At 36.1% G+C, this 16,118-nt stretch overlaps 1 protein-coding gene across 3 annotated transcripts in view; it reads right to left on the bottom strand.

The window, feature by feature from the left end:
• The window catches only part of PLXDC2 (plexin domain containing 2), a 416,578-nt gene that overhangs the window by 102,474 nt on the left and 297,986 nt on the right, over nt 1-16,118 (bottom strand). For all 3 annotated transcript variants that reach the window (XM_065921072.1, XM_065921071.1, XM_065921073.1), the window contains one exon: nt 9,710-9,809. In XM_065921072.1, the coding sequence (XP_065777144.1) occupies nt 9,710-9,809 (100 nt within the window). The remainder of the gene's footprint in view (nt 1-9,709; nt 9,810-16,118) is intronic.

The raw sequence follows: 16,118 nt of genomic DNA, 5'->3' as shown, positions 1-16,118 counted from the left end.
TAAATAGAGTGTCATATCCTATGAAGGTTAATAACTGGCACTTATATTGCATGTAGGAATTTATAATAATTCATCAGCAAATCTAGCCATGTTCCTGAAGAATAGGTTAGATGAAAACTTTGAGAAGAACTTTAATAAGTAAAAATCAGATAAATACAAGCAAGTGTATTTTGTAACAAAACAAGACACTGATGATACGTATTCAAAATCTACTTTAAAAAAAGACCTGAACCTTATACTTATTAGCTTGCCTAACTTTGGTAAGTATAAATAGAAATGTAATATTATCAGCATTTTACCTAGCTCTTAGAATGCTTACAATAACAGGAATGCATTTCTTGATACTATGATACCTATCAGGAATTATTTGACAAGCTATAAATTATATTTAAAACATTGATTTTAGGAAGTCATATGTCATAGTGTTAATAAAAAATTCATGCATTTGAACAGTCTGGTTCAAATCCCAGTGTTGCTGCTAGGTATGTCATGACCTTGGGCTCTTGTTATCCTTTCTGTCCTTCACTTTTCTCATCTATAAAATAGAGATAATAGTACCTATATCACAGAGTTGTTTTGAGGATTAAGATGAGATAGTAAATGAAAGTTGCTTAGAATAATCCCTTTCACACAGTAAGTGTTCAGAAAATGTCAGATATAATTTTTGTCTAATTTCAATATGGCAACCATAGATCATACTGCATGTAATGATCTAATTCCTATAGAAATTAGGGATTAGGCCCTGAGATTAGGCTTCTAGGATTTTGCCTCTCATTTTATATTAGGGAAGGTTAAAATTTTGATTGAAGTCAACAGACCCAACAATGATGTCCTCTAGGACATGAAGCAGGAGTGTGGTAACTCAGAAGACAGAAAGCTGTCCGTTAGTAACAACGACCAGGAAATTTAACCCACTCCAGTACTATTGCCTGGAAAACCCCATGGATGGAGGAGCCTGATGGACTACACTCCATGGGGCTGCAAAGAGTTGGACACGACTGAGCGACTTCACTTTCACACATCTGGGAGGGAAGTCAAATATTTACTCACAACCTACACATACTTCCTTTTCTCTCTATGCATATTCTTTCACACACTTCTGATTATTCTCCATGAAGTTCTACAGCAAGAAGAGGAAGGGGGAGGGAGTGGCCCAAAATGAGCTCTGTTGGGGCTGGGTTACATCTAGAGCCCTTCACCAAATACATCTTCAGGTTTCTCAGATTAAGAAACACTGCTTAGAAATCCAATTCACATTTTTTTGGCATAAATGAAAGATGCACATATAATTTTCAAGTGAAATTTTATCCAACATTAGAGAAAATGCTAATTTCATGGTATTTAGTGAGGTGTCTTGATGTACATGAATCATGTCTTCTCTCTCTCTTTTTAACTTTTAAGGCATATGAAACCATCACTCAACTTCTGCCTAAATGGTATACATTCCTATATACTGGTTTCCTATACATTTTACTGAACAATTTAGTTCTTAGAAATAAATAAATAACATGGACTTGCCATGGGATCACTGTGATCGGGTTTCTTTGAGCCTTCTTCATCCTAAAATTTGCATAGTATCTATCACATTAGTAGGTGCTTAAAATACTAGTTTTCTTTTAACTTCATACTATACTTTGAAAAGCTCAAACAATGGGTATGACAGTGAAGCCTCTGGGAGTTTATTATTGATGAAGCAGATGGGATAAGGTGAAGGAGTGACCTTTTTTGCCATGCTAGTTCTATCACCTTGCTCAGACACCTCCAACAATTGGGAGGAGATGAATTTAACAAAACCAAAATCAATAAGAATGAGTTTTGTTTGATGATCTGCCAATTAATGACAGCTTCCAAATGGTCATTTCTGTTGTATTTCAGACATCTCCCTGTCAAAAACAAGTAATTAGGCATGTATTTACTGGTAGCTCCTGCCAATGCTAGAAGCTTTCATTTGATTCCAGAAATGTATTTTACTCATGTGTCTTCTTAGGAAGCTAGCCAAAATAATGATGAACCAAACATTCCGTCTTGTTGTGATGCAGCTTCAACTGTTTTATTACATCTTTACAAAACCAAGATCAACTATAATACCCACGAAGGGCTTTAAATTTTTTTTTAATGAAATGAAATAAATCTCTGAGCAGCTAACACAAACAGAATAGAATTCAATAATCAAAATCTTAAGGCAATATGATTCAAAGCATAACTATTGAATTGCACTTTTTAAAATATTTTAGACCATATCAGCAGGAGGGACTGAGTGATCATATGGAAGCACCAGGAATTCTCTCCAATCAATATCCATTCCAGCTCAAATGGAAACAGTTTAATGAGTGCCCTGTGGCATGATTAGCGATGATCTAGTTTATCTGTCTGCTTGAAAACTAACATTCACAGAGAGAATGTATGAGTTATTTCCTAAATTTTCTAAATTGTCTGATTCTTCTATTTATATAAATATTTTAATATCTTGTCTGAGTTGTCAAGTAAATGATTAGCTAACAGGTCCTTATCTATCTGTTGCAATGCTTAATGACTAGTCCCAAATGATTATTTCTTATTTTCTTCTCCAGTTCCAACTGAGCCCAGCACACAGCACCATTTAGTGAGAGTACTCTTTAATGCAAATAGCATGTATTGCAAAACTCAATGACAAGTTCACTCCCAGCATAAAGACTCAGGAGAAAAAGAGACTCCTGAGCAAAAAAGTACACTATTACTTTTTTGGGAAGTCATAAGCTGAGCAAAAAAGTACACTATTACTTTTTTGGGAAGTCATAAGCTTCCCACACAAAAATCCAATGCATGGAAAGAATTAGCCAGTTGGAGCTGTGAAATAAAGCATCTCCAACAGAAGATACTTCTGCCTCAAATATTTAAAAATATGTATTTATTCTTATTTATTTAGCTGCACTAGGTCTTAGTTGTGGCATGTGTGTGAATACTTAGTTGCAGCATATGGATTTAGTTCCCTGACCAGAGATCGAACTCAGGCCCCTGGCACTGGGAGCACAGAGTTCTAGTCACTGGACCACCAGGGAAATCCCTGCCTCAAATGGTTAAAATTCTCTCTATAGTTTTAATTCTATTAAACAATAATATAAGTTAGCACTGGACAAGGCAACATAAAATTGGGTGATCATGAGGTGCTAATCTGAACCTCACAGATTTTCCTCTCATTATTCTTTTGTGTTCATAAAAATTCTAAAAACAATTTCAATTATGTCAAAATTAATCAGTGATTTCTAATATCCAAAAAATTATTGTTTTTTGCTTCTTTTGAAAAATCAAGATCAATCAAATAGGGTATGTGAGAACTGTATGTACTATAGCAATAAAATATCACTTTGCATAATGCTTTCTATCTTTGAAGAGTTTTATGAGCGGTGACTTGATGGGGAAAATGTCATGATTTCTATTTCTGCTTCCTTTTGTTGAGCCTGGAGTGAGCTAGTGTGTACTTGACAATGGAGTGCCTAATGAAGCTGTGCAGTAAAGAGAAGCAATTTTATCTTCTGTAAAAATGAATAATTTTGAAGTGTTTTTCATTTTGAGGAGAGACAAGGTTAGATGACACAGTTTACTGAAGGGTTTGTAGATCTATCCGTCATTAAATGAATGAAAAGTTCCTGATAACTTTGAAAATAATAGATGAGGCTCAGTTCTTCTGAAAGAGCTTTAATTAGAGTGTATAAAAATTAAGGGAAAATATTGTCAACATGTTCTTTCATTTTAGTTACTAAGTAATTATAATAGATGTGTCCTACTACCAAGTCCAAAATTATACACATTTTTTTAATGGGGAAAATCAGTTACAGTGGAATGCTTAAATTTGAAAATGTATCACTGAATCATTTCTAAAATCTTAAAGCCTTTCAAAAGGCAAAGAAGAAGTAAAAAGTAGGTTAATGTAAATATTATGCTTGAAATTTAATGTTTTATTTCAACATGTATATATGGTTCATTGTCAACCTATTCAATATGGTAACCATGAATCATACACAACTCTTACAATTGAAATTAATTTAATCCAATTAAAAATTCAATTCCCCTGTCTCATGAGTCACATTTCAAGTGCATGGTAGTCACTTATGCTAGTAAGTCCATACTGGACGATTTAGGTTTAAAACATTTCAACCGCACAGAAAGTTCTATTGAACAGTATTGGTCTATGCTACTATTTTTATTTTTTTTAGAATTACAGCTTAAGGTTTTTGTATAATAAAAGTGCATCTCTGTTTCTTTTTAAGTTACATTTTTTTTAGTCTGTGCACATAATTTTGATCAAGCTCTTTGAAAAATTGCTGCGTATTCTGTAAGTTCATAAGGAAACCATGTATGGTAAACTATATACAATGTTCATTAAAGAGTTCTCTAAATACCTAAGTATTTTTAAAATATATTTGATTCCCAAATTATTTTTGAAAATGTTGTTTCTTAATGAGCTGTGAATAATAATAACCAACAAAGTGAAGGCACAAACAGTGTCAGTATATTTAAAATAGGAGACGCTGATGAGAAAGGGATTGGTGTTAAGAAAGAGCCAGTTAATATATGTTGGTGGGAAAAAAAAAGTGGAGTATTCTAAGGGATTCAGAAATTGTCATTATTTTAACTTGTAGTAGAACAATTTCAAGTTAGGTCAGCTGCTTTCCAGATTAGTTTCTAGTACAGGAATTCTACATGCAGGTGTAACTTTGACGTTACTGGAATGACATAGCTTTGAATTTCCAAATAAGCCAACCATGGAGACATGAGTGGATTTTCTGCATTTCTTGCTGGAAACGTTATGCTCATTAAGTTCAGAAGGTGAAGCAAAAGGTGAGGGATGATGGGGAAAGTCAGCACTCTGGAGACTGACTGAAATTCAAAATGTTAAATGGGAGGAGAGAAACAAACAAGTATGAACGGAATCAGTGAGCACTGTCCATTTATCCAAGAAGACTACACACCGCGTAAAAGAATCTGGAGGGACATAAGCTGAGACTGAGACACAGTTATTCAGTAGAGCTACTTAGCAAGACTGTACGGCAATTACACATTACACACGATCTATGAATAGATGACAATGCCAGAACTTTCTGGTAATCACAAGAATACTAGAGCAACAATGAAATACCATGTTCTGCGTATCAAATCTGTGAAGTTTAAAAAATGATAATAGTGTCTGAGAGCATTTGGGGGAAAAGGGTATGTAATATGATGCTGCTGGGGGAGTAAATTGTTATAGCCTTTATAGAAAACAATTCGTCAATGTGCATAAAAATCCATTAACATTTAATGGTTGCATATTCACTTTTTATGAATTAGATATGTGTAAACATTTAAAAAGAGGATGTTCAATACTGTTGTTTTACTGATAATTAACATGAAAAGCAACCTACATGACCAACCAGTACCGAAACAAATTATATAAATTATGAAACAAAGGAATTTGTTGCAACTATTGATGACCACATTTAGACAGGTATTTAGCAGTATAGGGAAAAAAATGTTGTATATAAGAAAAACAGGTGCTAAACATATTTACAGGATAATAACAGTTTTCTTACTGTGTGTGTATACACTATAAACAAAATACTGGATGAAGATACAAGGAAATATTGATTGTTACCTCTCTATAGTAGATTACGGGCACTTTAGTTTCCTTCTTTGGGTTTTCTATTATTTTAAAAATTCCCTTGAATTAATATGGACTGTGCTTATAATCCCAAGTATGTTTTTACCTCATATTTCTATAATCTATAAACAAGTTCATTATATGTAGACCTATTTTTCACATCTGTTCCTTTGGAGACTGAACTGACTCATCTCTGTGGTTTTTATTCTGTTTCTAAATTTCTGTAAAATATTTTATGAAAAACAGAAGGTAATGCGGACATATACAACCGACAGACACAATAGGTTAACAAACAAATGATGTCATAATCAGAAAGAATGAGTTTCAGAGAGAGTGTCAAAGTGTCCTTGGGTGGAAATTCCCTGTGGCCTCACTCTCCAGGGAACTGGGTCTGGGTGTGGGCGCCCCAGTCAGCCCTACTATCTTTTTAAAGTAACAACGCTAATGCTGATCAATAAACAATACATGTAAATACAAATACAGTGTTCCTTTGTGCCAGGTACCACATGCTATACACACACTGTATCTTTAGATACCAAGATGGTCATTTTGCATACAAAGAAAGTTATAGAAATTAAATAAAATGTTCAAGGTCTCATGATCAGTATTCACATGACAACATCCCTTAAACTGTCTGGACTTTTAACTAGCTTTTATCTTTTACTTTCTTCAAATATAAGAATTAATTTCATCATAGACATTTTTCATTTTTTTTTGAAGGAGGAAAGGAATTTCCCTTGTAACCTCAGAACTGTTTACTAACCTACTAACAATGCCTGAATTCCCTCTGATATTTTAAACTATCAGATCACCTCATCTTTTTTGAAAGGTAAAGTCTATTTTAATAAGCCATGCTAAAAGTTATAAGGAAAATATTTATTATTTGGAAGTCTTTAAAAACTGAAAAAAAATTGTTTTGTTGTTGACATTATGATGAAAGGGAGGTGGATCTTCATAATAAATAAATTCCATTTGCCTTATAGCTTTTTGAATGCTTTACCAAACCTTTACCAAATCTTATAAGAATGGTATAGTAATTGTGGGTCCACTGGGAAGAATTATTCTCATGGTTGTCATACTTTTCCCATGTTGTCATGGTTAGATTAAGCCAAGGATCTAGATTCTATAACCCATGTAACTAAACTGATTGTGTGTTGGTTAGTTGCTCAGTCGTGTCTGACTCTTTGCAACCCCATAGACTGTAGCCCACCAGGCCCCTCTGTCCATGGGATTCTCCAGGAAAAAACACTGGAGTGGGTTGCCATTTCCTTCTCCAAAAGGAACTATAGAAAGAAAGAAAGTGAAATCACCCAGTCGTGTCCAACTCTTTGCGACCCATGGACTGTAGCCTACCAGGCTCCTCCACCCATGAAATTTTCCAGGCAGGAGTACTGGAGTGGGTTGCCATTTCCTTCTCCAACCAAAATGGTTAAAATAACAGAAAACTGATCTTATGAGAATGAGGTCCTGTGTAATAATGCACCTTGGAATACAGAAGAAATAAAACCACCCATTAGTGAAGATAATGATTAGTTTTTCCCTAAATTCACTCAAGAGAAGAAAAAGGGGTAACAGAGATGAAAGATTTAAATCCCTATAAGGATGACTCCTAATAAGGAAGGTTGCTAAGTAAGGGAACAGAATCTTGAAAATAACTTAAATATTTATCTAAATTCTGATTATGCAAGTAAGTAGCATATTGATCTCTAGGAATCATCTAATTCTTCAAAAAAATATTACTTGTATAACTTGTATTACAGTATTCTTGGGTTAGCCTAATCTCTGGCATAAATAAATAAGCTGGTTTTTTTTCCCCCTCGGCCAAGAATACAATGCAACCATGCAGCCATATCTTTTAAGCTGAACCTCCTAACAGATATTGTTACACTTTATAAATGTGGGAAGAGATTTTCAAGGAGATTAGAATTTCTCTGCTTCCCCAAAGATTTTTAAGTAGAACACATAAATTCCAAAGTTCCTGCTGAAATATGGTCCCATCTAACGGCAGGGATGAGTGGACTGGAAACTCAGGACTTCTGTTCCTTCTTGGCAAATTTTCTCAAGATGACAGTGAGGTCAACAGGACATGTGAACATCACTCTGACGCAAAGCCTGCCTGAGAGAAGCTTCTCCCTGAACTCAAAGCTTTAGTACTTCCATTAGATGAATGCTGAGTCCCAAACTTCAGATGTAATCTGTTCTCAAAATTCAGATTGACTTTGCCAATTTATTCAATGAAATTTATACTTGAGAAGGATATTTTCCACTCCAAACATAAGGGTCACCCTATTACAATGTCACAAGGGATGCAAAAATTGCATTTAGGGATGCTGCTGTCTGAGGACAATTGTGTCATGTTTTTAGTTCTGACAGTTTTGTTTTCAATTTGTTACTTTTCCCATATATTTTTTAAGTCAATATGTCATATTTTTACTTTGATTCAATTCAATAAATTTCCTATTCCTTCTCCTTTTTTTTTTTTTTTTTTAACCTCACCTCATGCGAGATCTTGGTTCCCTAACAAGGGATTGAACTCGTGTTTCCTGCAGTGGAAGTGGGGAGTTGTAATCTCTGGACTGCCAGGGAAGTCCCCTCTGACACAATACTTGAATATTTTGCAAAAAAAAAAAAATTCTTTTACTTTGGTGGATCTTCTTCTTGAAACAATAATATATCAGAATATCAATGTTGACCAGGATGTCTTCCGAGGAGGCTGCAAATAAAATTCTTTCTGGGATGAAAGAAGCCACACATAAATTAAAACTAGCAAATCTTTTACTTGAGTGATAATTGGCTCAGGTCATGCTTGACTGAACACCTCTGAAAGGAAGAATGTGAGAACATTCCTCCTCACACAGGAATCAACTTGGCCTCTCCCAGGGCTCAGCCTCTTCTCTAAGAGTTCTGTGAGTATGTCTTTATGTTGCCTGCACATAAGGATATGTCTCTGCTTTGTTCACAGTACAGGTTTGTCTCTGGAAAATTTGCCTTGATTTAACAGTTGGCTGGATTATTACCTCCTGCAAATTCTCAGCGAACAAGGAGAAATAGCCATGGAAGATGCACGGTCTTCACCAAACAGAACTGCCACAAAAGAATGTCATTCTAAACTGTAATTATAAGATACCCCCTATAACATTTCCAGCAATTCATTGCTCCGAAAAGTCTAATTTACACTGCATTTACTTTCTGTATTTGAGAGATGACATAATTAAACAGATGTAGCACAAGTCAAGAACAAACAGCATATGCATGTGATAAATAAAGTCTATGGCTATAATGAAATAAAAGAGGAACAAGACCTTTGAACAAAAGGGAAAGGAATGATCTAATCTTGAGATGTATTGTATTGTAACCTCTTGCTTTACATGAACACATCCAGGACACAAATAATAATCACCTTTAGTACTACCATACTTAAGTAAACTTCAAGGCTATTCTTTAAATAGAGGAAGATTTTTAAAAGCAGAAGCTTTGAAGAAATGGCTATTTACATGATCAGAACTACTACAAATAGCAGTTACATTTTTTAATTTTAATATGATGACCAGCTACCCAAAGTAACATATATGTTTTTACTCTAAAAATATAAACCACTAGAAAGGCAAAAATGATTCAAACCAAAAAATAAAATATATTATGTGGTAGGTATGGCTCTGGCAATATTTTTTAACCTCCATTTATACTTTTTAAAATAAATCTTCCTTTATGTTCTCAAATAATTTTATAAGGACTTGTTAAATATAGAATGGCACAAAGCTGTTCTTTTGCTGAGAAATTTATGTAAACTAAACAAAGTCACACAGCTATCAGTCAAATAACCTGTCACTCTTTTAAGTTCTTCTTCCTATTAATACAAGAAATATATCTGCACAACCAAACTCTGCCAAAGAATCCAAGCTCTCTTGGCTTGGTTATTTAATTTCACTCCTCCTAAATTATTAGTTCAACACTACCAGAGAGATAGCAAATGCCAATTAGACTTATAAGCCAAACAATATAATTAAGAAGCAGCAATTAGCCTAAATCAACTTCCTTTCAATTTATCCCAACAGCAGACTCAGACTCTGAGATTATCCTTCTTCTACATACTGGGAATTTGCTGGATCCTGTGGACAACGACAAATGCATCTGACAGGCCCACTTTCACTGGGTGATTGGTCGAACTTATCTGTGTGACCAAGACAGGAATCTGGAAAAGAAAAAGCAGATTGTTATGAGTTAGATTTGAATAAAACATTCAGGGGTAGGGGTGATGAATGTGAACATCCTGTTTAATGGATAAAATTAGATGATAGAGATGAAGGGACAGAGAGAGCAGGAAACAGTAAAGCAAAAAGACATAAATATCTGAAAATAACATCTGTTTAGAGCTATTTGATGGGTTAAAGTGACAAAAGGGTTCCTAGTCCTACAGATGGGGCTAGTTGATGATGAAAGTAACAGATTCTCAGAGAATCAAACGGATGTTGAATGCTGAAAACTTATCCACATAAAGGTACACCATAAATGCATGTACTGCTGGCTATCATTTCAGAAATACAGATTTTTTTGGTATCATTTGTTTTCCCTAAAGACTCTATTATACATTCATTTTCATAGTTTAAAAAAAATCCTTGTTTTCAAGTGGTCTTGTAGATATAAAATGTAGAGAAAGATAATAGTGTGCTCTTAACTATATATTATTAACATACATTTGATTATTACATTGATTAAAATTAATATTACTAGATTAATTTAAATTAATATTAATATAGTTGATTAACATATAGCAAAATTTGGCAATTGTTTGTTAATGGATGTCGAACTTCACTATCCTGGCTAAAACTCATATGGAAAACACATTATTATGGGTCAGCTCAAGGCCATATCTCTTAAATTTAAATCTCAATAGAACCAAAATCTGAATATTATAGACATCTATAATGTGTTCATTTTTAAAAATTAGGACACACTGAGAATATATTAAACATGATACAACAGTAGTAAGACAAATTCTTGGAGTCATTTTTTCTAGATTAAGAAAAGAATCATTAGAGGTATGATTACTATTTTTATCACCAGTTTTATAGAGAAAAAAAGGGGAATGAAAAAATTCTCAATAAATAAAGGGACAAGAAATGAAAAGGAAGGGTAAATGCATGAACAAATCTTTAAGTAGAAGAAGCAGCTTGTGGACCATCTGTGGGAAATTCATTAAAGAACATATTAGATCAGATATGGTTGTATAAACCATAATAAACAGCATACCAATAAAAAGGAAGAAAAATAACTTGGAGAGAAGATATAATAAGGGCTATAGAGGCAATCCCAAAGAATGCTCAAACTACTGCACAACTGCTCTCATCTCACACGCTAGTAAAGCAATGCTCAAAATTCTCCAAGCCAGTCTTCAGCAATATGTGAACCGAGAATGGTTTTAGAAAAGGCAGAGGAACCAGAGATCAAATTGCCGATATCTGCTGGATCATCGAAAAAGCAAAAGAGTTCCAGAAAAACATCTATTTCTGATTTATTGACTACGCCAAAGCCTTCTGTGTGGATCACAATAAACTGGAAAATTCTGAAGGAGATGGGAATATCAGACCACCTTGCCTGCCTCTTGAGAAATCTGTATGCAGGTCAGGAAGCAACAGTTAGAACTGGACATGGAACAACAGACTGGTTCCAAACAGGAAAAGGAGTTGTCAAGGCTATATATTGTCACCCTCCTTATTTAACTTATATGCAAAGTACACCATGAGAAACACTGGTCTGGAAGAAGCACAAGTGGGAATCAAGATTGCCAGGAGAAATATCAATAACCTCAGATGTGCAGATGACACCACCCTTATGGCAGAAAGTGAAGAGGAACTAAAAAGCCTCTTGATGAAAGTGAAAGAGGAGAGTGAAAAAGTTGGCTTAAAGCTCAACATTCAGAAAACTAAGATCATGGCATCTGATCCCATCACCTCATGGGAAATAGATGGGGAGACAGTGGAAATAGTGGCTGGTTTTATTTTTTTGGGCTCCAAAATCACTGCAGATGGTGACTGCAGCCATGAAATTAAAAGACGCTTACTCCTTGGAAGGAAAGTTATGACCAACCTAGACACCATATTAAAAAGCAGAGCCATTACTTTGCCAACAAAGGTCCATCTGGTCAAGGCTATGGTTTTTCCAGTGGTGATGTATGGATGTGAGAGTTGGACTGTGAAGAAAGCTGAGCGGTGAAAAATTGATGCTTTTGAACTGTGGTGTTGGAGAAGACTCTTGAGAGTCCCTTGGACTGCAAGGAGATCCAACCAGTCCATCCTGAAGGAGATCAGTCCTGGGTGTTCATTGGAAGGACTGATGCTGAAGCTGAAACTCCAATACATTGGCCACCTCATGTGAAGAGTTGACTCATTGGAAAAGACCCTGATGCTGGGAGGGATTGGGAGCAGGAGGAGAAGGGGACGACAGAAGATGAGATGGCTGGATGGCATCACCGACTTGATGGGCATGGGTTTGAGTAAACTCCGGGAATTTGTGATGGACAGGGAGGCCTGGCATGCTGCGATTCATGGGGTCGCAAAGAGTCGGACATGACTGAGCGACTGAACTGAGCTGAACTGATACTGCTTATTTTTGCCTCAACATCATTAAATTATAAAAAGGGTTATTTCATCAAAACTTATCAACTAAGAGGACATTTTAATGTTTTTGAAATTTGTGGAATTATCTCAAAACAAGTAAATGGAAGATGACATTTTCCCTTTATGTACTAATCGGTCTTCTCCTGAACAATGTTGTGGTACTGCCAATTTTATATCAGTGTGCCCAGTTCTTAACTAGCACTAAGAAGTATTCTGATATGTGGACAACAGAAACAAACAAAATCAAACCAAGATTTTTGTCCCTAAAAGTTTATTTACTAAATGAAACTCTGAGATAATTTATTTAGTAATTGCTAAGTCAAACTTGGGCTTCCCAGGTTACTCAGTGGTAAAGAATCAGCCTGCCAGTTCAGGAGACATGGGTTCAATCCTCAGGTCAAGAAGATCTCCTGGAGAAGCAAATGGCAACTCACTCCAGTATTCTTGCCTGGAAATCCCATGAGCAGAAGAACCTGGTGGGCTATAGTCCATGGGGTCACAAAAGAGTCAGACATGAGCTGGTGACTAAACAAGAACAAGTCGTACTTGTTATCAGTATATGTGGCTGGAAGTATACTAGATAAGTGGTAAGTATAGGAGCTGGAGTGGCAGGAAGATGATTCTCGGTGAACATACCATGGATTTAAGGACAGGGAGAAGAAGAGAGTCAACAGCGTCATCAAGACTTTTGGTCTTAGCAGCAAGAAAGATGGCATCATGCTTTTCATTGGGGCCAGTGTGCTGCACACCTCTGGGGTTCATTCCATTGCTGGCTATGAGCACAGTGTCATCTGCTTGTGCAGAGAAGACAGCTGTGAAGAGCAGCATAGAAGCGTCCAGAGAAGGAGGAGACTAGGGGCAGGAAGCGATGGAAAAGGAAGAGGACCACAATACCACTGGCCTCCAACGCTCTTCTTTCACATTTTATAGAGTGCATGAATAAAAGCATAGAATTTCTAAAACTCTGCTATTTTATCCTGATTAAATATTAACATGAAAATGTACAAGAAGCTTTTGACTCTCCACATTTTCCTAGAAGCCAGCCAAGTCTTTTAGGAAACGATTACCTATCATGTTTAGAATAAAACCACTTTTATCAGTGAATGAAATGCTTAATTTGGGAAAAGATTAATGAGGCCAAGTGTAGGCTTTCTCTTTGATTTCTTTTAGGAACACGCCTGCCTCTCTTCACCTGATACCGTCCTATCGTTTCCACTTTGCCTTCTTGGGCTGTTATCTTTTCACTTCAAAACCTCAAAGGCGTGGGTTGTTCAGCATAAGGATGGTTCATCTACTCACTTACTGAGGCAAGTAATTGGGCCATGTGAGTTCCCTGTGAGTGAGTCAGGCCAGGCTTCACAGCTTATAATGAGAGGCCATTTGTTAAACTAAATCAGGAGCACAGCTAAAACCACATTTAAAATGAACAATTTTTTTTAAACAAACACCAACAAAGCAATCGTGTGTGTGCATATGTATATAAATAAACTGCCTAGAATTAGAACTGAGAGTGCACAAAATTAGCACAAGAAAGGACCTGTCATAGTGTCACAGTCCCCTACTCTAGAGCAGACTCTATATTGGATACTAAGTACACAAGTCAGAGAAGCCATAGCGAAGGGTAATGTCCAAGAACGAAAACTCTGCAACTCTGCTTATGGAAGCTATTCTTTATCCTTTCTCCAAATTTATATTCATCTTTAAAATGTCTCCTAAGTTAGTTCTGAGGATGTCAGTCAGGAAGTCAATCTGCATACAATCTCTGAACGACACCAGCTTTTAAAAAATGTGGCTTCATTATTTTCAAGAGCCTGTAATACTCACCTTTTTATGATTAAAGCTAAACTTAATTTTCACTTGACCTCTGTATGATTTGTAATGAATCATAATTTCTAAGAACAGGTTTTACAATGGCATTCATTCCACAGGACAGATACAGAAAAGGAGCGTTAACACCACTTAAAAAATATGCTTCCATTTCAGCTTACACAAGCATTTGTCAATTCTTTTCTTTTAAGGTGTTTTAATTTTCCTTGCATTTCATAAGACACAGATGAGTTTGTTATTTAAGTACGTATAATTTTTTTTTCTAGAAATGATACAGTGAAGCAAATGAAGTATGGAGGCTAAAAGAGTTGGAATAACTAGGTGGAATTAAGGCAGGAAATGGTATCAGGCATCAGCTTAGGGCAGAGCATGCGGGTCTTTGGTGGAAGATTCAGAGACAGAAGTTGTTTTCTTTTCCGTCTGTGGTATCATTTTCCAGGACACGAGGGCCAGACACAGTACTGAAAACGTGAACTTTTATGTCTGTCTCTGTAACTGTACATGTCTATGTAACAGTTAGGTGTGTAACAGCATGCTGCTTGAGTCGGAGGGAACAGAATATTATTTTTCTCTCTGTTCTGCCCTGCAAACCTTGCCAAAACATTCATTTGTTTCCATTATGGCCCAGCTATCTATCTAATAGGCAGCACAGCATCTCAGCAGGGGTCTGACTGCAGACCATGTGCTCCCAAGTATGAATCATATGCCTAGCAGAATGTAACTGGAGAAGAATTACTTTAAACTCATTTTTGTTCACTCACTAATCAGCAATGTGGTGTCTAATAGCTTATACATGTACCTTAAAAAAAAAAACCAAAGCTTACAATTTTAACCACCCTTACCTTCACTTAACCCTTGGCTTCCTACCTCATCTCTCTTAAAAATCTAATTGGGCTTCTCCTTATGCAGTAGGGCATCCAATTTTTAAAAGTCATGCTCTCTTTTATTACTATCAAAGCAACACATAAAGTCCTGAGTATTAGGGCTTAGTTGTCTGAAAACTACATTTGAACAGCAGGGCTTTCAGTTAAATTTGACAATACAAACATCCATTTGCTTTCCTGAATATTGTTGCCAGTTGTCACAATTGTTTTAAACCGCCTCTAGCTTTCAGTTTCTGAATGCTTTTCATATGCCAGCTATTAAGCAATGCACTTAATGGCCTGCAAGCAAAGATGAGCCATAAGTTAAAGATCTATTATTTTTAATATTATTAAAAATTATTTATTTACTTATTTGGCTGCATCAAGCCTTAGTTGTGGCACTTGGGCTAGGTTGCCCTGCAGCATGTGGGATATTAGTTCCTCAACACATCACCTGCATTGGAAGGCAGATTCTTAACCACTGGACTACAAGGAAGTCCTAAAGCTATATTCTTAAAATCCTTCCTATCCTCATTTTCATGATTGTACCCCACAGAAAATCTGGAAGCAGACAACAGGATGAAATTGACAAGAACAGCGCTATGTTAAAAGAGGGGCTTCCAACTTCATTTCTATGTAAGTTAGAAATGTTCTGGGGTAGGAAAGAAGAAATTGATGAGGGAGACATTGGAGAGAGCACACCAAGAGTAAATTTTCTAGCCAATCGTCACTGAGTGGAAATGTAGGATGAGTGTTCCAGGCTTCTGATTTCTCAAGAAAGGAGGCAAATCTATATTTTTATGTGAAATCTTCAAATATTTAGATGTGGGCAATATATTCATTGGATGAGATGGTTGGATGGCATCACTGACTCAATGGACATGAGTTTTAGCAAGCTCCAGGAGTTGGTGATAGACAGGGAAGCCTGGCGTGCATGGGGTCGCAAAGAGCTGGACACGACGGAGTAAATGAACCGAACTGAACATATCCATGTTTTAAATACACATCACTGAGCCCTCTGACTTAAAGACTGCCCGTTACTGAACTGACAAACTAGAGTTGGAGCTTCGTTTAAAAGAAGAGAGTGAGGCAGGTGCCCCCTGAGGAAGCCAGCTTGGCTCAAGATGATCAAAACCATAATGGGGAGTTCTTCTGATATGATAGCTGGATAAGGGAATTTGCCTAAACAGTTGG

This window comes from Muntiacus reevesi, chromosome 2, assembly GCF_963930625.1.
Source record: "Muntiacus reevesi chromosome 2, mMunRee1.1, whole genome shotgun sequence".
Lineage (NCBI taxonomy): Eukaryota > Metazoa > Chordata > Mammalia > Artiodactyla > Cervidae > Muntiacus > Muntiacus reevesi.
The sequence above is the reverse complement of the archived record's forward strand: the minus strand, read 5'-3'. Positions and strand labels throughout refer to the sequence as shown.